The 24,076-nt window shown below is 51.5% G+C and overlaps 1 protein-coding gene across 1 annotated transcript in view; it reads right to left on the bottom strand.

Moving 5' to 3' along the window:
- ASS1 (argininosuccinate synthase 1) overlaps positions 1-24,076 on the bottom strand; it is an 86,102-nt gene that overhangs the window by 5,496 nt on the left and 56,530 nt on the right. Inside the window, exons 13-14 of the mRNA XM_075905955.1 lie at positions 19,227-19,358; positions 4,136-4,292 (exon numbers count right to left, since the gene is read on the bottom strand). Coding sequence (XP_075762070.1) covers positions 4,136-4,292; positions 19,227-19,358 — 289 coding nt within the window. The remainder of the gene's footprint in view (positions 1-4,135; positions 4,293-19,226; positions 19,359-24,076) is intronic.

The raw sequence follows: 24,076 nt of genomic DNA, 5'->3' as shown, positions 1-24,076 counted from the left end.
ACCTCTCGAGGCTTCTGGAGTTAGTAAAATGGAGCTGCAAGTAACCCCTGGCTCCTTTCCCGCCTCCCATGGAAAAGCAGCCCAGCCCCGAGCTTTCTGAGGCAGCACCTCCCTGAATTATTTACCGAAGCTACCGCTGTGCACATCACGATCCATCCCCAGGAACGAAGGCCCCAACGCTCCGCAAAGAGGAAACAGCCTCAGCAACACTGGAATTCAAACCAATCCAGTAACGAGGCCTGCCCTGTCCTGGCGCTCCCCTCACAGCTGCTTAGAATTAGGGATGTAAAATCCCAGTTAATCAATTAACCAATTAAATGGGGCAGGCAGGGGCTGCTTAGGCCGGGCTGGAGCACCCCCACCTGTGGTGGGCCCCACAAGGCAACATTTTTAATGAGTGGGAAGGGGAGAGGGGAGCACAGCAGACAGCCTTCTGCTCCATTGAAGTCTCCTCCAGATATGCTCTAAGCATGAGCCCTGTCCCCCACCAGCAAAAAAAAGCACCCATGTGTCCTCTCAATATAGCTGTAAATGGCAGCCACTCCTCTCCGTCCCCAGGCTGTGTCCCTGCAGTCTCCATCTGTACTTCCCTCACCCCAGCTTCTCTTCCCCCGCTCCTCTCCCCAGCCACCTCCCTGTCTGTCTATACCTCTCCCATCACTCTCCTCCACCACGGCACCATCTGTCCAGACGTCTCCCCCGCCACTGCACTGTCTAGACCTCTCCCATCACTCTCCCCCACCATGGTACCATCTCTGTCTAGACGTCTCCCCCGCCGCTGCACCATCATCTGCCTAGACCTCCTCGGTCCTTCTCCCATGCTGCACTCTGCCCCCGTCTTCATTTCTAACCAAAACCAATCATAGCAGGTTTCAGTCTCTCCACTCAAACCACAGCATTCCAGTGCCACTGCTGCCCAGGGAGGGTTCACGCTGAAGGAACAAGCAGCTTCTGGAGATGTAGAGCATCCTGGCCCTGTCCCCATGAGGCAGCCCTAAAGTCCTGGAGGTCGGCCAGCACCTCAGGAAATTCCAAAGACTGAGATCTGTTGCCCTCCAAGGCCTTGTCTGCAGCAGGATCCCTGGGAAATCAGCCAGGCTTGCACTAGGGCCAGCGGAAGCACTAAGTGTAGACTGGGACAGGGGGTTTCACCATGCACCCCCAGACCTGCCCCAAGCAGGGCTCATTAACAGTGGGAAAGATGCCTGAGCCTGCGCACACTAGTGGGCTCACTGGCACAGCTGCATCCGTGCAGGCACAACTGTGCATCAGGCAGAACTTACTAGTGCTAACCCAGTGCAGGGGAGTGACCCTGGTGCCCTAACGTGGCTGGAATGCCCAGGGGAGCTGACAGCCATGCCAGGCCTCTGGGCAAGGTTGGCAAGAGGTGGGCCCTTGGGCAGAAGAGGCAGGGCAGTGAGTGTGCCATTTCAGCCTCCCCCGCCCAGGCCTCAGAGCCCCCTGGAGCGCAGCTTATCCCCCAGTGCTCAGAGCCACTGGAGGGCACCATGCAGCTCTCCAGCAGCTGTTTAAAGGGCCTGGAGCTCTGGGTGCCGCAGTAGTGGTGGCGGCGGCACCTGGAGCCCTGGGCCCTTTCCAATCGCTGGGCCCCAGGGCAGCTGCCCCACCCCCGCAGCAGGCCTGGGAACGTCTCCTGATTTCCTCACAAGAGCTGGCCAAGAGGCTAGGGATGTAAATCCCATTTAAAAAGTTAACCGGGATGCTGCGGCGGGGGGCTGCTCAGGCCCACCTCACCATAGGCTGCTCCGTTCAGGCGGGGCCACGCCTGCCACACTCCAGGTGGGCTGAGCCCACTGCACTGCACCACAGGTGAGGGGCTGCTGCAGCTGGGCTGGGCTGAGCTGAGCCTGCACCACTATGGGCTGCTCTGGCCAGGTCGTGTGCTGATTAACTGGTTACCCCAGTCAACATGCCGGTAAAATGAATGCTTTCCAAGTAACCGGTTCAACCGGGACCGGCAGACTCACACAGCCACACGCTCCCTTAGTGCAAAGAGATGCAGCTCCAACCAAAGGCAATGAAACCGTGCTCACGTAACCCAGCTGGGGACCCAGCCCATCGGCCCAGCGGGGCTGCAGCTGATTTACCCCAGCTTGGGACCTGGTCCTTTTTTAAATCTTTGCCCTTTTGTGCCACAATATGAAATTTTAAAATCCCCCAACCACCTCCAATTGCCACAGCCAAGAAAACAAACCCAGCTAGCTTCCTGTTTCCTGCCATCCCAAAAATCACGGCTCGTTTCTCAGAAACTGCAAACCTTTAAAAAAAAAAAAAAAAAAAAAAAAAAAAAGAGTTTACAATGATTTTACCTCCCCTGACGGGCTACAGAAAAACCTCTGTGCTTTTATTTTTGCTCATTCGAGTGGTTCTGACCTGCTCTATAATTACGTTACTTTCTACCTACTGTGCAGAGGCATTTCCACGCGGTTCTACCTCTCACAGCTTTCTCTCGGGTTCCTGTGACGCCGTCACTCAAAAGCTTTCAAACCAGCGATGTAGAAATCAAAAAGAAAAGGAAAACGCTTGACGACGCAGTGAGAATAAGTGCCCCTGCTTTTCTCTCCCTCTCTCTTTCTCTCAGTCCCACCCCCCTCCATCCGCTATTTTTTCTTCCCTCTTTTTTTTTTTTAATACTTTATTCATTTAATCTCTACGAGTGAGAACGCGAGGCATAATGAAGGGTTGGGATGGATTATTAGGAGCTGTTGATTTCAAGGGGGAGGGAAGGAAAAATGCCAGAGAAGAGAAAGAGAGAAGATAATTTGACATTTACTCCGACTGTTCTAAACTAATGCGGGTGTATTTATGGCTTATAAAGTGTTTAGAGAGATTGAAAGGAGCTGGGGGAGGGGGGGGGGAGGAGGGAGAGAGACGACAACATAAAGAAAAGGAAAAGTGTAAAAAAAAAATATCGACTTCAAAACAAAACTCGTGCTTTAATGCTATGCTCGATGTGGAGGAAACGATTGCTGGGGAGTTAAAGCTGAGCCCCTGGCAGCTGCATGTGTTCGCACCAACTTGGATGGCATCTGGCGTGGGGGGGGGGGGCATTGGGACCAAACTCCTTGTTTTAAATCCCCCCTCCCGGCCCCCCTTCCTCTGCCACGCAGCCTGGATCCCCAGCTGGCCTCAAGGCAGCCCTGGGGTGATGGGAATTGGGCGAGAGCTCCCCAGCCGAGCTCTCAGGGCACTGCTGGGGCTGGGGACAGGAGACACAAATGCCTATGCCCCTGCAGCTTCACTCCTGGCTTCTGTGCTCCATGGGGCTAACTAAAGGGAGTTGTAATGCAATGGCCTGGCCCAGGCAGGTCTGTTACCAAAGTTGCAGAGGCTGAAGAAGGCGTCTTCCTCAGTGCTCCCCATCTGCCACTGGTTTCTAACATGCGCACTGCCACAGTATCCAGCTGCCAACGATACCCCATCCTAACCCTGTGTGCCCCCTCACAGCCAGGCTTCAACACTGCCCTGCTCCCCCTCATGGCTCCTCAGAGATGGGAAGTAACAACAACCCCTGCTCCCTGTGATCCATCGAAGCCGGTTCAGAACTGCATCTGCGGGAACACACTGGCTCTGTCGTTGCTGAGGTAACAGCCGCCCGGGCAGCACGTGGAGCCACAGTGCAGATCCAGGCAGCAGCCTGCAAAGGGCACCTCAATGGCCAAGGCCTCAGGCCCAGTACAGCCTGGGGTAACAGAGGCAATAGGAGGAGCCTGCTTTGGCTACCCAGTGCCCAGAGGCACCAAGACTACCCTGGCAGACTCAAGGAACAAACTGTCACCCTCCCCCATCCAAACAGCAGCACTGGACATCAGCTAGAGCAGGGCCAGAAGAGAGGAGCCCCGATGCCAAAGCACCCACCCTGCGCCTTTTCCCATTCCCCCACAGGTCACTGTTACCTCAGAGACAGGCCCGGGACCCAACTAGCCTTCAACACTGGGGAGCTCAGAACCTGGGTCTCGAGTCTGCAGCTAGGACCCACCTCCTCTCGCACCCAGGCCTGCCTCTGATAGCTTGGCAAGACAAGAGAATCCCAGACCTTGGCAGAACTGTGTAGCCCAGAGCCCCAGTTCCTTGTGTGTGCACTGAGGGAGCAGCTGCCCAGCTGGTCACATACCTCACAAGCTCCTCGTTGTACAGGGACCGTGGGGACTCTCTGCCCAGGATATAGACCTGGCCCTTCAAAGCAGACAGACGCACCTTCCCTTCCACCAGCTCCTGGGATTTGCTGATGCAGTGGCGGGTGTAGTCGCACTCCGGGCTGTACCAGAAACCTGTGGAAAGGAGGGAGAACAGAGAACCAGGCTCAGTCAGTGAATTCACCTTTCTTCCTCGGCAACTCAGAGGAAAAAATGCAGAGAGCTGGTTTGAGCGGCAATGCCAAGATCTCTGGACACCAGCCCATGGGGTTTCCATGGAGGCTCCGAACCTGTAAATCCAGGAAGGAGAACTCTTTGCTGATCGCTAGACCATCCTTCTGAGGAGAAAATGCAGTGTAGTAGCTAGAAGAGGGGACCAGGCTCTCAGACTCCTGGATTCTATTTTAGGGTATGCCACTGACTCACTGAGTCCTTGAGCATGCTGCATCACTGCTTTGTGCTTTAGTTTCCCCCTCGGTACAATTAGGCTAATAAAATCTACACCATAAAGGGGGCTATGAAGATTTTTTTATTAATGCCTCTAAAATGCGTCAGGGTCCTTGTCTGGAAGGTGCTCAGCATGGTAAAATATTATTATTAAATGCAACCAAAAAGGAGCAACAGGGGAGCGTCACCTGGAGACAGACACTCTTCTTGCACCAGAGGGCAAACGCTTCCTCGTGACCAGGGCTCGCCAGCCATGCGGTTCGGCATGCTGCGCATGCGCAGACCGCGCTGTGCAGCTGTGCCGGCTTGTAATCTACTCGCCACGGGCAAGTAGATTACATTAATTGTCGAGCCCTGCTCATGACCCACTGGAAGGTCAGCAGTGGGCAATAACAGGCCTGGGCGCTGCTAGCCAGGGTTCAAACCAGCAGGTTGCCACTGCTGTATTTACCTGCGCCTCCATAGGTACAGGCACCTCCAGCTCCCATTGGCCGCGGGTCACCGTTCCCAGCCAATGGAAGCGGTGGGAAGTGGTGTCCTCTTCCACGCTGCTTCCCGCAGCTCCCATTGGCTGGGAACAGTGATCTGCAGCCAATGGGAGCTGCAAGCACTGGTACCTGCAGACCCACAGGTAAATAAAGCGGCAGCAGCCACCATAGGATAACCCTGATGAACTGCCGCCATCTTATTGCCCACATGTAACAGACCCACAGTTCCCTTGCAGCTGGATGGGATGAGAGCAGCAGCAAGTCACACCATTCCCCCCGGATAGGGAGGGGCCACTATGAAGTTTCACCCAGATTTAGTGGGAACCAGCATATGGGACAGGCATGGAGGGCCAGGAAGGTTTGAAATGGGCCGAGCTTTGGGGCACTTTTGGGGACGGTGCATAGAATCATAGAACCATAGAGCTGGAAGAGACCTCAGAAGCTCATCAAGTCCAGCCCCCTGCCCAAGGCAGGACCAATCCCAATTAAATCAACCCAGCCAGGGCTTTGTCAAGCCGAGACTTAAACACCTCTAGGGATGGAGACTCCACTACTTCCCTAGGTAACTCATTCCAGTGCTTTACCACCCTCCTAGTGAAATAGTTTTTCCTAATATCCAACCTGGACCTCTCCCACCACAACTTGAGACCATTGTTCCTTGTTCTGCCATCCATCACTACTGTGAACAGCCTCTCTCCAGCCTCTTTGGAATCTCCCTTCAGGAAGCTGAAGGCTTCTATCAAATCCCCCCTCACTCTTCTTTTCTGTAGACTAAATAGACCCAAGTCCCTCAGCCTCTCCTCGTAGATCATATGCTCCAGCCCCCTAATTATTTTGATCGCCCTCTGCTGGACCCTCTCCAATGCGTCCACATCCTTCCTGTAACTGGGGGCTCAGAACTGGACACAATACTCCAGATGTGGCCTCACCAGAGCCAAATAAAGAGGAATAATCACATATCTGGATCTGCTGGCAATGTTCCTCTTAATGCAACCTAATATGCCATTAGCCTTCTTGGCTACAAGGGCACACTGTTGACTCACGTCAAGCTTCTCATCCTCTGTAACCCCCAGGTCCTTTTCTGCAGAACTGCTACTTAGCCAGTCGGTCCCCAGCCTGTAACAATGCTTGGGATTCTTCTGTTCCAAGTGCAGGACTCTACACTTGTCCTTGTTGAACCTCATCAGATTTCTGGTGGCACAATCATCCAATTTGTCTAAGTCACTCTGGACTCCATGCCTACCCTCCAGTGTAACTACCTCTCCTGCTAGCTTAGTGTCATCTGCAAATTGCTGAGGGTGCAATCCATCCCCTCATCCAGGTAATTAATAAAGATGTTAAACAAAATCGGTCCCAGAATCGAACCTTGGGGCACTCCGCTAGAAACTGACCGCCATCCTGACATCGAGCCGTTGATCACTACGCATTGGGCCCAACCTTCCAGCCAGATTTCTATCCATCTTACCGTCCATTTAACCAATCCACATTCCCTTAACTTGCTGGCAAGAATATTGTGGGAGACCGTATCAAAAGCCTTCCTAAAGTCAATGTATATCACATCCAATGACTTCCCCATATCCACAGAGCCAGTTACCTCATCATAGGAGCTAATCAGATTGGTCAGGCACGACTTGCCCTTCATGAATCCATGCTGACTATTCCTGATCACCTTCCCCTCCTCCAAGTGCTTCAAAGTGGATTCCTTGAGGATCCCCTCCATGATTTTTCCAGGGACTGAGGTAAGACGGACTGGCCTATAGTTCCCTGGATCGTCCTTTTTCCCCTTTCCTAAAGATGGGCACTACATTTGCCTTTTTCCAAATATCCAGGATCTCTCCCGATCTCCACAACTTTTCAAAGATAATGGCCAAAGGCTCCTCAATGACATTTGCCAACTCCCTCGGTACCCTTGGATGTATTAAGTCCAGACCCATGGATTTATGTACCTTTAGCTTTTTTAAATAGTTCTTAACCTGTTCTTTCCCTACCAAGGGCTGTCCACCTTCATCCCATATTGCGTCACTTAGCGCATTCGTCTGGGAGCTGACCTTGTCTGTGAAGACGGAGGCAAAGAAAGCATTGAGTACTTCAGCTCTCCCCACATCATCTGTCACTAGGTTACTGCCCTCATCCAGTAAGGGCCCCACACCCTCTCTGATCACCTTCTTGCTAACATGCCTGTAGAAACCTTTCTTGTTATCCTTCACATCCCCTGCGAGTCGCAATTCCAATTGCGCTTTCGCCTTCCTGATAACCCCCCAGCATTCTCGAGCTATACATTTATTCCCGTCCCTGGTCATCTGTCCAAGTTTCCACTTTTTGTAAGCTTCCTTTTTGTGCTTAAGTTCACCAAGGATTTCCCCAGTAACTCAATCCGGTCTCCTACCATATCTGCTTCTCTTGCTACGCTTTGGAATGGTTTCTTTCTGTGCCTTCAATAAGGCTTCTTTAAATTACTGCCAACTCTCCTGGGCTCCTTTCCCCTTCATGTTAGCATCCCAGGGGATTCTACCTGTCAGGGTTGTGGGAAGCCAGGTGAGTTCCTTGGAGTGGAGATAGGAAGGAGGGATGGGGATGGCGGAACTAGGAGCAATGCTTGAAAGGGTTAATCTGAGAAGGGGCACAATATATCCATGTGCAGAGACCGGAACCCACAATCATTTCCAGTGGTAACTCTACCCCGACTACCCTGAACTGGACAGCCGATCATCCCCACTTACAACCTTTCGCTCTGGAACACATACTCCTCGGCAATGAACGGGGGAAAGGTTACTTCAATGCCTACCACGCCAATGGCTGGGCTTCTGGAGCCTGGCCGGCTCCCATCCCCTTTATCTCAGAGCCCAGGCAGACAGCTCCAGCGAGAGAACAGGTGGCACCTGGCCTCAGGGCTTTATCAGGCAGGAGGATCAGGGCCCCTTATGTCCTGTGTCTGTTTTCAGGTAGGCTCACTTCCCCCGGCGCTTTCTGAAGCAATGCTGCTGCCTGTCACTCGCAGGGCACATCCATCTCTGCTTTTCCTCCTGCTCTCCTCTGCTGTCCCCGGAGGGAGATGACAGGCACATCTGTCAAACTTGATTGTCATCAGCACCCTCGCCCCCACCTCCTGGGGGACAGTCTGTGCAATCCCTTGAAAGCTGCCAGGGAAGTTTTAGTCTCTCCGCCTTGCAGACTCCCCAGGAATGAACTGAGCTGAGTTGGGCCGGGCGTTGTGGGATTTCTCATCTCTCTCCCCTCGCTGTTTGCGTTGGCGAAGGCTGCTGGCCTGTTTTCTGTACTGTCTGCTGCAGCATGAACTCCACTGCCCCGTCTGCTCAGCCTCCTGGAACCAGAGGGATGCCTCCAGGACTCAGGAGGAGAGTTGGTTTCCGGGAGCCATTCCATTTCTGGCTTCTCTGTTGGGGCTGCACTGTGGACTTGGACAGGGCTCTGCTATAAACTTGGGCTCAGAAGCACCAAACCCATGTCCCAGGAGCCACCAGCCACCTGTCAAATGAGAACGCTTTTGGCCACAACTGACTTGGGCTGGCTTTGAACCAGCAACCTGAAGGTGGAAGTCTAGGCAGGTCTCTTTACTACCAGTCCTAATGGCTTGGGGGCGGGGGGGAGAAGGGGGAAACACAGACTTCCCAGGCCCCGGGGCCAGATGTGCGTGTGGGGGCGGTTCCACAGAAGGGGTGAGGCCTCATGCAGAAGAGGCAGGACTGTGCCATGCTGTACCCCTCTCCAGGCCATGACCCTCCCCAAGCAGCCCTCAGAGCCACCCAGAGTGTGTGGCAGAGACCCAGGCCCTCTTAAATCACTGGACACTGAGGCAGTTAGTTCTTTGCCCCTCTGAAGACGGTCACCAGCTCCTAGGACAGTATCGGGTTTTTTTATGCAGGAGTCCTGGGTTTGATTGCTGGAGCCAGGCTTTTGTTCCTGGGGCTAGGAGGGTGAAATATTCCGGCTCTCAGGGGCAAAGAAGAGGGTACACAGCACACAGGTCCACATAGGAGCTCAGAAAGACGTCCCATCAAAGCCTACTTGACTGGAGAGAAGGTTGGTCACCACCACGTCCTTAGGCCTTGATTCCCCACGCAGAGAGAACTGAAACAAAACATTCCCAACTCCTGTCAGGGATTAGAGGACCTGGGATGCTGGGCAACTGCTTACAGGAGTGTCCTGTCCTGAACTCTGGCTCGTGGGGTGAAGGTTTGGAGGAGCCCATCATTCTCCACTTGTTTTCACTCTTACAGCATCAGCTGCAAGCCTGCCGGGCAAGGTAGCATCCAGCAAACTGCAGGATTTTAAGCCTGGGTCTTAACCAAGCCTGACTTTTGGGTGACTCGTGGTCACGACCTGGCGTCCGGTAGAGCAGCCTTTGTGGCCTGAATGCGTGGCCAGCTCAGGAAGAGGAGACAGCAGCAAGAAGAAATCACTGCTAGGAGTCGCCTCATGCCCAGGGCGTTCGGAAAGGCACCATGCAATAAGCTGAGCTGGGAATGAGTCTCTGAACGTGGCCTGCTTTACCTGGCATGGCACAGAACGGAAACACGTGGCAAGGCCGGGTTTTAGATGGCCTGGCTTAGGAGCATCGAGTGGCACGGTACAGTATGCGGAGGGATAGTGCCAGGTAGTTTAGTGTGGCAGGGTTTGGTCCAGCAAGGCATTGTGGGGTTTGGGATGGTGCAACTCGTCCTGGCACAGTATGACCTGGCAGCATTTGGTACTGCAGGGCTTGCTATGGAATCCAAATACCGCAGACAAGTCTGCTCCGCTCTGCCTGCTACTCCACGGGCCAACTCTTGCTGGAGGATGAACACTTGCTCCTGCTTTCTCCCCTTTCCCAGGTGCTGGGCTGTCCTGTGGCTGGCTGGCAGGGGCTCCCCAAAGGAGAGGGTGCCCACAACACAGAGCGCCTCTGCACTCCTCTCTCCTGCTACCGGGTGACAGCCTCAGGTCCTGCCTGCCTGCCATTCCTGTGCACTGTCCTGTCACTAAGCGAGCTAATTAGCCCATTAAGCCCCCTCAGTCCTAGAATAAAGACAGGGAGATGGGGAGAGAGATAGTGGGAGAAAGAAAGGTTCTATTTAAGCATCTTCAGTGATCCAGAAGTTTTATCTCTTTAATCTCTCGCTCAGCTCCCACACAGGTGCCCTCTCAGCTTTCCTTTCCCAGCTGGCTGTTGGGGTCTTGGGGGGAAGCCATTCAGGAAACAAAAAGTTTTTTCTCCTCCTTGGCCTCAGAATTGGGTTGGATCAGTGCAGCCAAAGCAGCGGCCTCACTATAAACGCTAAGAGTCGGGCGCTGTCCACCCCAGGGGCACCGAGCCGCCACCGAAACCACTCAGATGTTTGTCTCCTGGCAAGAACTGGCAGGTTTCTGGATTTAGGGAAGGGCTGGGAGATGGAGTTATTCCTGGTCTGTTATCAGATCGCCACCACTGGGTTGGAGCACGGCAGGCCAATGTTAATACATCTCCGTGAGTTATCCTGCTGTGGGGACACGTATGCTCTGATGGGACCACTCCCCCATCTCCTGTCTGTTGCTCTTGTCTCAAGGAGCGGGAGCCCAAATCTCGCTGGCTTCATTGCTCTGGCCCAGCGATATAGCTTGGTCACTCAGTTTGCTAACTGACTGACAGCAGCTCGCCTCGCGGCACCTCAGTGCTGGGCGTTCCCGGAACAGCTTTGCTCCTCCACCACGTTTTCTTGTGTAACCATATTTTAGGCTGTTTCTCCCGCACAAGTCACGGAGGAGAGACCCAGAGCCAGCCCACTGCCAGATCTCACAAGCAGGGCTGAGTGCTTGGATGAAATGGAGGCATCCCAAGGGCTGTAGGAGCTGGCAGCGCTCTCCTCTCTGGGTCAGTCCTAAACCAATACCCAGACGACGGTGCTTCTCTGATGCCATCTCTGTGACAAGCTGGGGAAGCCAGGTTCTGACCACATCCTGTCAATCATTTCCTAAGAGAGGCTATCTGTCTTGGTAGTGGGACCAAATCTTACCAACTTGGGTAGTTACACGCTGCCTCCCTGAATTCCCCTGGCAGTTTCACCAAGATGCAGGATTCTTCCTCGTTTCTTGTCCGAGATGGTTCCACAGTGTTGCTGTGAGCCTCTAATCAGCTGCTACTTTCCCGCCCGGACACGATCCTCATGCATCAGCCTGACAGTGCGCTAAAGCGCTTTGTGAGCCCTCCCCGAGAGGTGCCAGTGCACAGATGCCAAGTGGCACAGAAAGGCTAGAAATGCGGCTGCAAGAAAATAAACTTTTCTCTTGACAAATACAGTTAAAGCTCCTGAAATGTAAAGACCATCCAGGGTGTTTGTTTTTCCCCTGTAAGGAAGAAAAAAAATTTAAATCCAAGACACATTAAAATAATAACCAGCTGCTTAAATACTGGATCTGACATCTCCAGGTGCGAGGCACCCCCCCTCCTTCCTTCCCCCTTCCTCCACCCCCTACTGCAAACAAATTCCCCAGTGGAAGTGATCCGTCTTAATAGCCTTCTCACTTTGTAACTGCAATCCAGCTCTAATCATTTCAATCTGATGGAGCAAACAAGGTCTGTAGGAGACAATGGCATTTAAACACCTGGCTGTACCTGGCAGGAAGAGAAGAGCTGCAAGGTGGAGAAAGCTGTTGCAAAGTCACCTTCCCACAATGGAATCAATTGGGGGGGGGGGGCAGGGGGGGGGGAGGAGAGAGAGAAACACTAATTCTCTTAAATTCAGAGCCTGGTTACAATAATTAGGTGTTAAAGAAAGACAGAGCAACCTGAAAGCCAGGCCTCCAGCAGCCTCCCTCAGCTGGGTGGTAACCTCATCCCTGAAATATGGTAATGCTGCTTTTATGCCCTTTATTCCATGCTGAATTATTTATTATATCCATGCTCTGCTAGTCTAGGTGTAGCCTCCCTGATTCTGTCCTGGTTGGTCTGAGTTCACATAGGCCTGATTTAACCCAGACCAACAAATGTACTCTAAGGCTATGTCCAAAGGTTTCTAGAAAACTAGCTCTGCTCTAAAAATGTGAGGCATCTAAGGAAATGTCTACACTGCCACGCTAGTTTGAACTAGGGTGGCTAATGTAGTCATTCGAACTTGCAAATGAAGCCCTGGATTTAAATATCCTGCCTCCTTTATTTGCATGTTCCCGGGCGCCGCCATTTTTAAATGCCCCATAGTTCAAACTCCCTGCCCGTGGCTACTCCTTAATGAGGAGTAACAGTAGTTCGAATTAGGAGCTTTAATTCGAACTACCTAGTCCATACCGCATGTAGCCGCGGGCAGGGAGTTTGAACTACGGGCATTTAAAAATGGTGGCGCCCAGGAACATGCAAATAAAGCCCGGAATATTTAAATCCCGGGCTTCGTTTGCAAGTTCGAATGACTACATTAGCCACCCTAGTTCGAACTAGGGTGGCAGTGTAGACATACCCTTAGAGACTAACACAAATAGATAGTATCATGAGCTTTCATGACAAAACCTACGTCCTCAGATAAACTTGAGTCGAGCTCTGATCTAGCGGACAATGGATTCTAGTGGACAGTGGATCTAGCAATGCTATCACACTGTGCTGTACATTCGCCAGGTGGGGAGCCTTGTGTATACCCATAGCTCAGTGCTCCACTGGGGATGTGAAGTGCTTAGTGGACAAGAGGGGCCCGCCAGAGAAAAGGCTGTAACAGAACCTGGGGAGAAAACCCCCAAATGGTGAAGAAGTTTGAATCTGGATCCAAACTTTGTGGCTTGCTCCTGTTTCAGCAGCCCAGTCTACGGGTTAGAGTCCAGAGGTGGCTGTCAAGAAAACTGGGATTTATTCCTGACCATCAGGGCCAGATTAACTCTTCTGGGGGCCTGGAGCTAGTAAATTTTGGTGGGGCTCCCTAGGCTCCAGGGTGGGACCAAAATGAGGAGTTCATGGTCCAGGAGGGGGCTGTCGGGGGGCAGGGTGGTGGTGCAGGGTCTGGACAGGAGGCGGGACGCAGGAGCAGGCTAGGGATAAGAGTGTGGGGTCTGGGCAAGAGGGGGCAGGGGATTGGGGCTAGGGATAATAAGAAGTGGGTAATTCACTAATCGTGTAGTTGATGGAATTTTTATCAACAAGACGATTAGTCGATAAGAGCAGTTAAAGCCCCGGCTTGTGCTGGGTCTGGGAACTACCCCGATGAGGCTTCTACTACTTTTAAACTGCAGAGTCACAGCGGAGGTAGGTCCCAGACCTGGTGTGAGTCACGACTACGCTGGCTTGCTTGCCTGCCCAGCTCCTACTAAATTTTAAATGTAGAGCGGAGGCGGGCGTAGGTCCCCCCACTGTGGCTCTGCATTTAAGTGCAAGTAGTTGATAGCATTAAGCTTTTGCTTATCGGTTAATCAATTAATCGACTACTCTATTACATCACAGATTGGGGTGCTTAGCTGGTGCAGCTCCCAGGGGAACACATGGCTCCATGAGGCCTTATGCGTGCAGGCACCGCCCTGCACCACTCCCATTGGCCACAATTCCTGGCCAATAGGAGCGGCAGGGGAGGAGCCTGCAGGTGAGTGCTGCATATGGCTCTAGCTGAGGGCGGAAAGAGGGAGAACGGCAAGTACCATTTTCAACATAAGCCGCTTGGGTTAACATTTTCAGTGCCAATCATTTTGGAGGTTCCAGTTTTTAAGTGCCTAATTTTAGAGCTGATTTTCAGATGCACTGAGCATTCACAACTTCACATGAAATCCATGGCAGGTGGAGGAAAGGGATGCTCAGACCTTTTTGAAAATAACCTTTAATGTCTTTGTGGCTCAGTTTTGTGACCAGTCCAATGGGGTTTACATGGGTCTGGACCCCTGTTGAGTGCTTAGAGCCTCTCCAGAAGCACTCGCATTATTCACACACAGAAGTCTTGTGCTGTTTATCAGTTAAGGATGTCCATGAACAACCACACAACTATTAAAAATAAAACGAAACAAAATCTAGGAAGCCAGCAGCTAATCCTGAGCACCCAATGCAACAACCACAGACAGCTATTAGCTAAGCCGCATGGCCACACCTGAGCAGAGAAAGGTCACAGAGAGATTCAAGAGAAGGATCCAATATTTCAGAATTTGACTTTGTTCCAACTCAGAACAAAATTGCTCAGATTTCAAAGTTGCCCATGAAATGGAATGGAGCCCCAACTCTGGGACTTGCTCCCTGGCAGGTTGTCCCAGCACACCCTACTGCTAAGAAGTGGCTTCACAGGAACATCATCAAAATGAGTTGACTGTTTCAATTTCGATCCATTGGCAAATGCCAAAGAACAAAAATGTCTTGGAAATGTTTCCAGGAAACTCTACATTGGGCACATGTGCAACTACTGTCGCATTCACATAAAAATGCAACTTGCTCATAACCTTGACTCTACCCCTGGAGCCACACCAGCCAAAAAAGTTCCCTGGTTTGTTCCCTCCATTCCACACAAAGGATTCTGCAGAATTTTGGTCACACGGTTCATACTTCCCACAATCATGCCTTCAACTTTGCTGGTCTGGTTTCTTCGCTAGTATAAACCTAAAATATCACTATTGGTTTCTAACACAATTTAACTAGCATAGTTCTTGGATTTGAACAGATCATCAGCTGGTGTAAACCGGTGTAGTATCAATGGAGTGACCCCAGAGAAGAGTTTGATCACTTTCTATGTGAAACCATGGCAAGACCCCTGCCTGCTTGATGCTAGCACATATGGAGAGGTAACTAACAAATCCACCAGCATTCATGCTGAAAGCTCTCCATGCCTGAATAGGTTGCTGCCTTCTGATAAAGCAGCTTGGTGAATATCTCAACCGTTATGGAAAGGTTACTAGCTAAAAAGGTAATTATTAGTTTCAATTTTCTTTTCTAACAGCTGGTTGGGAGAAAGCCTGACTGTCGGATGCACAGTAAGGAAACTGAACTTTCATTTCTGCCGAAAAGCCAACAGACTGACAAGAACCCACGGGTCTGACAGTATTCTCGATGAGCTGCATAAAAGCCCTTTCCATTTACGGGGGTGGCGGGGACCACCCCAGAATTCTCCAAGTGGCTTTTTAATCCCCGTGGCTTCAGGATAATTAAGGTAGTTAGAAATAGACAACTCTGCCACTCTTTTCTTTTTCCCAAAATAAGGAAAGTAACGTACAAATAACCAGGGAGAGATGCTGCAGCAGAAAGAAAATTAAAATGAGGACAATGGGGAAGACTTTAAGAGTATCTTTCCTTCTGAATGGTACAGGGTAAAAAAAATCACTCCTGCAGAGGGCCTATGGCCCATTAAAGCCTTTAAAATAGGGATTAAGCAGTGTGTTGGTCTGGGTTTCTTAAACTTTTTAAGACCGAGGAACACCAAACAATTAATTTTTATGGGGAACACCAAAGATTTTTTGTTGGGGGGGGGGGGAGGTCAGGGGGGAGTTATTGAGAAATAAAAGGGTTGGGGAAAGTTACTGAGCAAAAAAAAAAAAAAAAAGTCACCTGCCCCTTTAAGGGCAGCCATTTCGAATTCTGTTGTTCTCTGTGGAACACCTCCGACTGCCTCACTGCACACCGGTGTGCCACAGAACACAGTTTAAGAAACACCGGTGTAGGTCCTAGCCAAGGATGAATTCCATCCCATATGCTTGTATGCATTTCTGGAAAGGAGGATGCAGATGGGGTCCGAAGGAGGAAGGAGGGCAGATGAAGGGGACAAGAGCACAGGAACACAAGACCTGGACATCTCTCTTGTTGGATAATGGACGGAGGGAAACCTCCTTTGCCAACTCTTGTTTTCTTAAAGCTCCAGCTCCTGGAGTCATGCTCTTTCACAGGAATTTCACAATTCTAGAGAATAGCTTGAAACATGACCTAAAGGTTCAGAAACAAGACAAATAAAAAGAATCCAACGTGTAGGGTTGGCAAATCCTCCAAGAATTAAACTGTCATTTTCCATTATGTCATGGGAAACCTCCAGGAATAAGTTCAACCTGAACCAGCAGCCCTACCAATATGTATCAGAAAAAAATCCCATGATTTTTTGGGGCCTGACTCCTGGTCTGAACATTGGGGTTGGCCACCAGGGGAAGAGAGGATCACAGACACTCCCAAAGGATGGGCCTAGAAAGAAAACATGGGTCCAGTCAGGGCTGCTTCAGGGGCTTCCACAGGTCATTAATACAGTGTTCTTGAGCATTACGTACCAAGAAGGGCCAGGCTCATGGCTGCTGTAAAGTAGAGGTTTGTGCCTGGGATGTTAAATATCAGTTAACTAAATAGTCGATTAACTTCATGAATTCTTATCGGTTAATTGACTATTCTATAGTCCCTGGGCAGCCCCTGTGCGGGGGGGGGGGGGGGGGGGAGGAGGGGTCTGAGCTCCCAGACCCGGCATGAGCCAGAACTGAGCGGGGCTGCCTGCCCGCTTGGCTCCTAATACACTTTCAAGGCAGAGCCGCAGCGGGGTTAGGTCCAGGACCTAGTGCAAGCCGGGACTGAGCTGGGCTGCTGGCCAGCCTGTTAAAAATGTATTGGCTAAGGGCAGGGGGTGGGGGGAACCGCATGTAGTCTAGAGCATTAGCCTATAAGCTTTTGCTTATCCGTTAATCGACTACACTATTACATCCCTAGTTTGTGCACTGTGTTTGGACTGTGCCCTCTAGTGGTTATGTTAGATTTAGTACTACTTAGTAAAGGAAATTACAAGTTAGCCTTTGCTACCCAGAATCCTTAGCCTGGATGTCTCAGGAAAGTACAAAATGAAGCCTGATGGATCATTAACAGCATCTGTCTTTTTTTTTTTTTTAAACTAATAAAATCTCTCACAGGTGTACCACATAGTCCCATGGCTGTGGCTTCACAAAAGGGTGCATGTCGCAGCTACCAGTTTATGGCAGTCAAATGTGGACTTTTCAGGCACGTAAAAACCAAACCCATCAGCATCCACGTTACAGGATTTAACAATCAAACTCGGGCTCCCTGACTTAGCACTAGCAAATGGTTCCACATTGAGCTGCAGAATGAGCACAGCATGAGTGGCAACATGGCCTAGGCCACTCCATTCTCCTCCAGCGCAGCCATCTCTATTCCGCGAGAGCCAAGGATATGGTCCTTTCCATCACTGGCCTCGTCTGCTTCAGCCCATGTTGGCAATGACTGAAGCTTGCTACCATCGGATGTCTGTTCCACTTGGGACCGACTGCGCTGGTGGTTGTGTGTTGCGTGCATGTCTGCTCGGAACTAAACAGACACCCATCATTTCATGCAGGATTCAGAGCAGACCTCAGATGGCAGCAAGTTTCCATCATTGCTAACCTGGGCTGGCATCGAATCAGTTACTTATAAGCAAGGGCAGGTCCGGCCTTAGGGCAAGGCAAGCAAAGCGGTTGCTTTGGGCCCCACGCTGTCAGGGCCCCACGCTGCCCAGCACCCGCCCACCTGGCTGCTTGCTCACTTCCCTGACTGGGAGCCGTCTGGCCACGCCGTGCAGCCAGTCACAACATGCCGGCTTGGACCCCGCAAACGCTTTGGCCAGGCCTGAGCGAGGGGGTTCATATTCTGTTCCCCCCATATTCTGTTCCCTTTCCCACGGTCTGATCAACAGCATAGCAGCCACGAATGCCAGTGATCAGCATGAGCGGCTGCCTGACAAACTGGCTGAGTTATTTCAGGTTTTTCAATGACTCTCTCCCCAACAAGCAGCTGTTCAGAGCTGCCTGAAAAGCCGAAACTTTGTTTCCTGTTTTGTTGTGTTGCTTCTGACGAACCAAATCCCAGGTCACAAACACGCACAGTGCCCCATTGTGGGCTGCATGCTGCATAGCACATCTCGGCCATCAGGAAGAAGCACAAGCCAAATACGGAGGGTTCGGGAGAAGGTTCTGACTTGCACATTTTTCCTCCTGAAAAGGTCTGCTCATGCAGAAACGCTGCCATCAGCCCCGGATTGCAAACACCCTAGAGATTGGTGGTTGTTTGGATCTGGAGGATCCTGCCTCCAGCAGTGGCCAACACCTGATGCTTTAGAGGAGGGCACAAAACTCCCATACTGCGTCTGGCAATTGCTACACAGCAATGGAGGTGGGAAGCAGCGGGATGAAGGGTGAATCCCTTTGTGACCCTGCGAGCAGACTGGCGTACATGCTGAGGCATGGGAGATCAAAGGGGGTAAACAGTCATAATGTGAATCAACCCTCTTGGTGGCCTCCCACAGCAGTGATAGAGCTAGAGCCTGACTGGTGCTCACGGAGAAGAACTAGAGATGACCTGAGCTGCAAGATTCAGCGCTGGGCTCGAGGGGCGTTCTGATCTGTGGCTTTATTGGAAACCCATTCCCTGTTGGAGTGCCTCGATACACAGGCATAACCCTACAGCTCAGATCCTGGTGGCAGTCCTGGGTGGCAGATGCTGTGGTCACAAGACTAGCAAACCATTCCCTCCCTAACGTTCCATGGAGTCACTCCAGAGTCACACCAGTGGAACAGAGGATGGCGCCTGATCTCCCTATACCAAAACCTCCAAATCTGAAAACTGCCACTCGGGCAGAGGCATCCAGTCAACGCACACTCTCAGCTGACTTTGGTAGGACTGCAGCTGGAGAAGAACATACACATCTGGGGGCCACGTGGCTGCAATATCCGCTAATTAGAGGGAGTTCAGAGAGAAGCAACTGAAGTCACCAGGCAGCTGGAGGGGCTGACTTAAGGAATATTTCAGGGGCTAACACGGACAACGTGGCTGCGTGACGACTAACGGAAGAGGAGGTGAGAACAGTCTAAGTGTATTATCACCCAGGAGAAATGATTGGGGATGGGTCAAACAGTGGAAACAGCTGGACTACAGATGCCCTCCTAAGTGTGAGTGCCACAGGAAGCCGGTATAGTCTCCCAAAGGCAAATATGGGCACCCCCATAGGTCAGACCCTTTAATGTTAAACTGGGCAGAAGGCTGTGCCCTAGGCAGGGAGATGGAGTGGGTAACAGAACAGGTCTTTTCCCCATCTCTACAAGGGGCCTCATATCCAGACCTAAATTCCCATCTCTGTTAAAGCCACAGCCATGTCACACAGTGCCAGGTGCCTCAAGTAGCAATGGGGTTTGCACAATTATGTGGGTGCACCGGGGAGGAAGGAGGGGGGGGGAGAAAGTCTGGTGGAGGGGGGGTACATACCATTGTACACCAACTCTGAGAATTTCAAGGCGAGTCCCTGCTTGATTTTCCGCACCTCCCGGTCCATGGTGAAGGCCTCAATATCTAAATGAGCGTGGTACAGGATCGTCCCCGCTGGGGTCTCGTAGATACCTAGCCATTTTTCCAAGCAGGGGGAAAAAAACAGAAAAAAAGAAAAAAACGAATGAGACCAAAACTGTCAGCAAATGACAAAAAATAATGACTTGGCTGACAGAAGGAGCTGTGCTTGAGCCCATTCAATCCCAGCTTGCTGTAAAATGCATCTGTCATTATATTCATGCTGGGGCCGAGACAGTCCACTCCGCGGCGTGCGGAGAAAATGTCTAGATTCCCCTCTTTGAAGAGGCACTCTGACGAGGCGAAATGACAGGGTTTAGGAGCCGATCCCCCTGCCGATGCATGCCCACCGGTCTGCGGCTGAAAACCTGTAATTAAACGAGCGATGCGGGGCACAAGCACGGGGAGATGGGGGCCTGAAAGACCCTCCGCTCCCCTCCAGAGGGGAAAAAAAACAACTGAGAACCACACATCAGCTGTGAAGAAATGAGGCTACCTGGGGGACGGGAGTGCAACCTCTTTTTGGGCTGTCGACCCCCCCTATTCTTTTCCCTCCCCCCTTCTGAATGGCAGTAGAGCTTCGGAAACAGCCACCACTAGAGAAGTTTAATTATTTTGACGACTGAATACTGTAGGGCCAAGCTGGTTGGGTTCTTCCGGAGGCCAAGGCAGAAAAAAAAACAACAGCTCCCTTTGTTCCAGCCTCTCTCGGCCGGATTTATTTTTGGTGAAATATGAACCACACCACTGGCCTCATTCACCTACCCGTTGGGCGCACACGATGCCTGCAGGTGAAGCATGTATATATCGCCACGTGTCAGACAGGCAGAAGGCCCACAGGTAGGCAGGCACACTCTTCAGGTACACATGCCTGCATGGTGACATGTGACACATGGACGCACCTCAATGTTTCAAGCGGCTCCAGTGCGATGGGCAATGCTATCTGGAGTATGGGTATGCAGTGCTGTTTAGGTTTGGCCCATCCACCCCTCTATAAATGAGGACAGAGAGTAAGTGGGTCCAAGTCCTGAGTAGCACTATGACTGCCCATACACCAGGTCGCGACGCTACTCAGATTCATGGCCTGCTCACAGTGGGCCCGGGTCAAAACACCCCTTTTGTAGGACAGGGGCTTGGAGGGTCAGAACGGGACAGTCCCACAAAATCCAGGAGCATTGAGAAGTATATGCAATGTACATGCTCACTGTCTGCAGAGCACACACAGCATACATATTCAAGAAGTGCACATGTACACACACACACACACACGCTCAATAAACATGCAGAATGCACAAACAGTAGGCTTAGCTACAAAACACATACATGTAGTATGCATATCCTCAAAACACATGTATACACACCCCATATACAAGGACACACCCGCCAGCCTTCTTTCCTCTCCTTCCCCATATTTCCAATACACAAGTGAAAACAGTGGCCTTAACTCATATTATTTAATGTTTTTGATCCCGGCAACATAGCCCTGGGATCACTGATTAGCTAAATTACTGCTGCACAACCAGCAGGGGGAGCTCACACATTGTGTTTTGTTATATCACCCTACAAAAATAGACATCTTAAAAAAAGCAGCAACAATGTCAAACTGTGGTGGCTCCAAAATATACCTTCTGCTTTAATCTCAGGGACTGCCTCTGACTAATGGCGCGCACTAGAGAGGTATTCAAAATCAGTTGGGGATGTCGTGGGCTTTAACAGCTTTACAGGTCAATCCAATACTGCACAGGGCTGATTTCACTTCCAGTAAAGAAAAATGTAGCAAAGTATTAATCTAACTGGCACATTCAGTGCAAACCAATGGGAGAATCTAGCTCCCCGCAAAAAGGGCATAGAAGCATAAAAGGAACCAAAGGAGGAAACTGCCTTTGTCTAAGATTTGCTGCTCTGTAGATCCACCAGGGCCAAGGGGCGAAAGAATGATTTTTGACAACAACTATATCATGCCAGATTGGATCATTGGTCCAGAACATCCCATCAGGGATGGTCTCCTTGGTGTTTTGTTCAGTGCTCAGCACAATGGGGCCAGGTTCAGGAGCACTCCTAGGTGCTCCAGTAACATGCACCATTAAAAATAAAATAATACCCTGCTTCCATCAGTGACAATACTGGAGGCTTCGGAGTTATGAGGAATCACCTCCGTCAGGCACCTGACTGATGGGAGAGGGGAGGAGTTTCCTTGCTGAGACCATGGATCATGGAGATTCCTTCCTGTGGAGATGCTCTGCCCCTTGATGGGGCACGTTGTCCCCCGGCGAGGACAGCTGGCAATCGATGAACCTGCTACAGTCTTAAGTACAAGGGAGGGGTATTTAGCTGAGGCAATAGCCACTCATGCATTGAGAGCCAAAGATCTCAGGGTCAAGCCCCATGCGGCCAACCCAGCAGGGGTGTGGGTGTTACAACCAGGTAAGGCCTGGACCCTGCATGGGGACTGTCCTTACCCTAGCTCACAAAGCAACCAGGCATTGAATTGTCCAGTCTTGCCCATGAAAGGGAAGAAGAGAGAATGAAATCCCACTGGAAAGCCTAAAACGTGCTTCTGCCAACTGGAGCTGGAGTCATGCCCTATGGCAAGGGGAGGTGTCATTCATTCCCACCTCCCTGCAGGTGATCCAACCAGGAGGCTCAATTGCTGCCTTCAGGCAAGTCAAGCAGGACACTCGCTGACTCAGTTTCTCCAGCTGGACTATGCCCCCCCTTCCATGATTAGTCTGCCTTGCCTGTTTAGATGATGAACCATTCAGCTGAGAGCTGGTCTTGTCACTAAGCAAGTGCCCAGTGCCTAGAACGACAGGGTCTCCAGCGCAATACACATAATAAAACATAAAACAAAGCAACGGGGGCACTAACTGGTACATGAGACTCTCTGGAGAGTGGCACATATTGGGCTTCGGAGAGGTAGCAGCAAAGCAACTGCTCCCACCAGCACACTCAAAAGCAACACGTAACACCAATAACACCATTAATATTCCTGCACCTTCCCTTTGAAGGTGTTAAAGTTAATTTGGACTGATCAAAAGCTTGTTTTTTGTGTCTCTTTCCCTCCCCCACCCCCATTTCCCTCCGCTAACAGCAGGGGACTCAGAGCAGATGAGCTGTGTCTGTCTGTTTCTTTATTATTTTTATTTGATTTGTGACAGAAACCTGATGCTAAAAGACTGCGGCTCCGGGTGCCTTTGACAGTCGGCGTACGAACCACTGCGCAAGGAGGGGAGGGAAGTGACAGCCGAGCTCCCAGCACTGCAATGGAGGAGACAAGAGACACCTTCAAAGTGACACTCACAGCGTCTCCAAGTGTCTATTTTCATCTCCCCGTGTTTACAGGGAAAAGACAGAGGTGTCAGCGGTGCAGCCTGGTGGCGCTTCAATCACACCATAATTACTGCTGAGAAAAGGGACGGGGAGGGGAAGTGGACGGGAAGAAGGGAGAAGGAACAGAGGCAGCTGCTGCTTAAAATTTTCTAATTTGTAACCTCTGCTGTCAGTTTACGGTGAACTGAACCATTTAGTCGTATTGACTGCGATCTGTCAATTTCCACCGGGATCAATGTGCTCACATTCCATGCCAGCTCCTGCCGAAGGGGGCCCAAAAGGGAAAGAGGAAAACGAGGGGGAGACAATATTGAAAGTGAACACCCCGCTGCCCTGTCCCGTGGGCGGTGCACAAGCCCATACAGACGGCAGACCTGGAGGTTTGACCGTAAGTTCTTTGGGGCAGGGCGTGGCATTTACTTGTTACTGTGGCGTGCCTAGGACAGCTGGGGCCACAGCAAGGAGGAGACCACACCTGGTGGCAGGGGAACAAGGGAGAGAGGGCTGAATCTGACATTTGGGGCTCTCGCTGGCCAAGCGCTTCCCAAGCAGGTATGGGGCTGAGCTACAAAGTCCATCTCTCACTGTGCAATCTCCCCAACGTGGGCATTACAATCTGGGCTGAGGGACGGACCATGCCTAGCTCTAGTCCCAAAGCACCATCCCCACCCCAGGACAATGGACTCCGTCATGTTGCTATGTTAACTGTGGCAATGCCAGGCTGCCCTGGTGGGGCCAGGCCAGCAGACAAAATAGCCTGTAAGTACGGCTATACTGCAACTGCAGGGACATCTCCCAGACAAGGTCGATGCAGGCCCAGTGGCCTGGACCAAGGTGGTGAGTTGACAGGAGCAGGGGAGGCTCAGGGCAGCAAGTAGTGGGAAGGACTAGCCATCCTGTCTGTCGAGCTAGGGGCTTGGGCAGGCCTGCATTCAGGCAAGGAGGAAACAAAACGCTCGGCTCTTGGCACAGGCAGAAGCCCGACCAGCCACTCCCCTCCCGCTTCCTCCCCACCGATTTCATTTACTTCCCTAATTAGCCCCCCTTCAGAGTTAAAAAGATAATTTGATAATGAGGCCGTGAAAAGCCGCACGAGGCAGGGAAACGACTCCCATTTGCAGCCTTCCCTATTGAGCCACCACGGCGCTTCGCTGTTTCGGCCTCATTGTCGCCGGCAGGCAGGCGCAGCGCCGCAAGCACGGGTGCTCGAAGCACTAGGAATTAGCCACCATCCTCCCGCAAAAACAAATACCAGCAGTTCGGGGAAACCAGGCTCATGAGGCTGGGGCCTGCTCGCCCTCTCCCCAAGTCCCTTAATGTCATCTCAGGAGAGGCTTTGTAAAAATCAGTGCAACTGAAACTGACCTTCCTGCCTTCCCCGGATCGCTCACTGGGATGGGCGTTAGAATTCCTGCAACCATGTCCCCCCCTTCCATCTCCCC

The sequence above is a fragment of the Pelodiscus sinensis genome, chromosome 22 (genome assembly GCF_049634645.1).
Source record: "Pelodiscus sinensis isolate JC-2024 chromosome 22, ASM4963464v1, whole genome shotgun sequence".
NCBI classification, from domain to species: domain Eukaryota; kingdom Metazoa; phylum Chordata; order Testudines; family Trionychidae; genus Pelodiscus; species Pelodiscus sinensis.
Note: the sequence above shows the minus strand (reverse complement) of the source record. Positions and strands in the feature narration are given on the sequence as shown.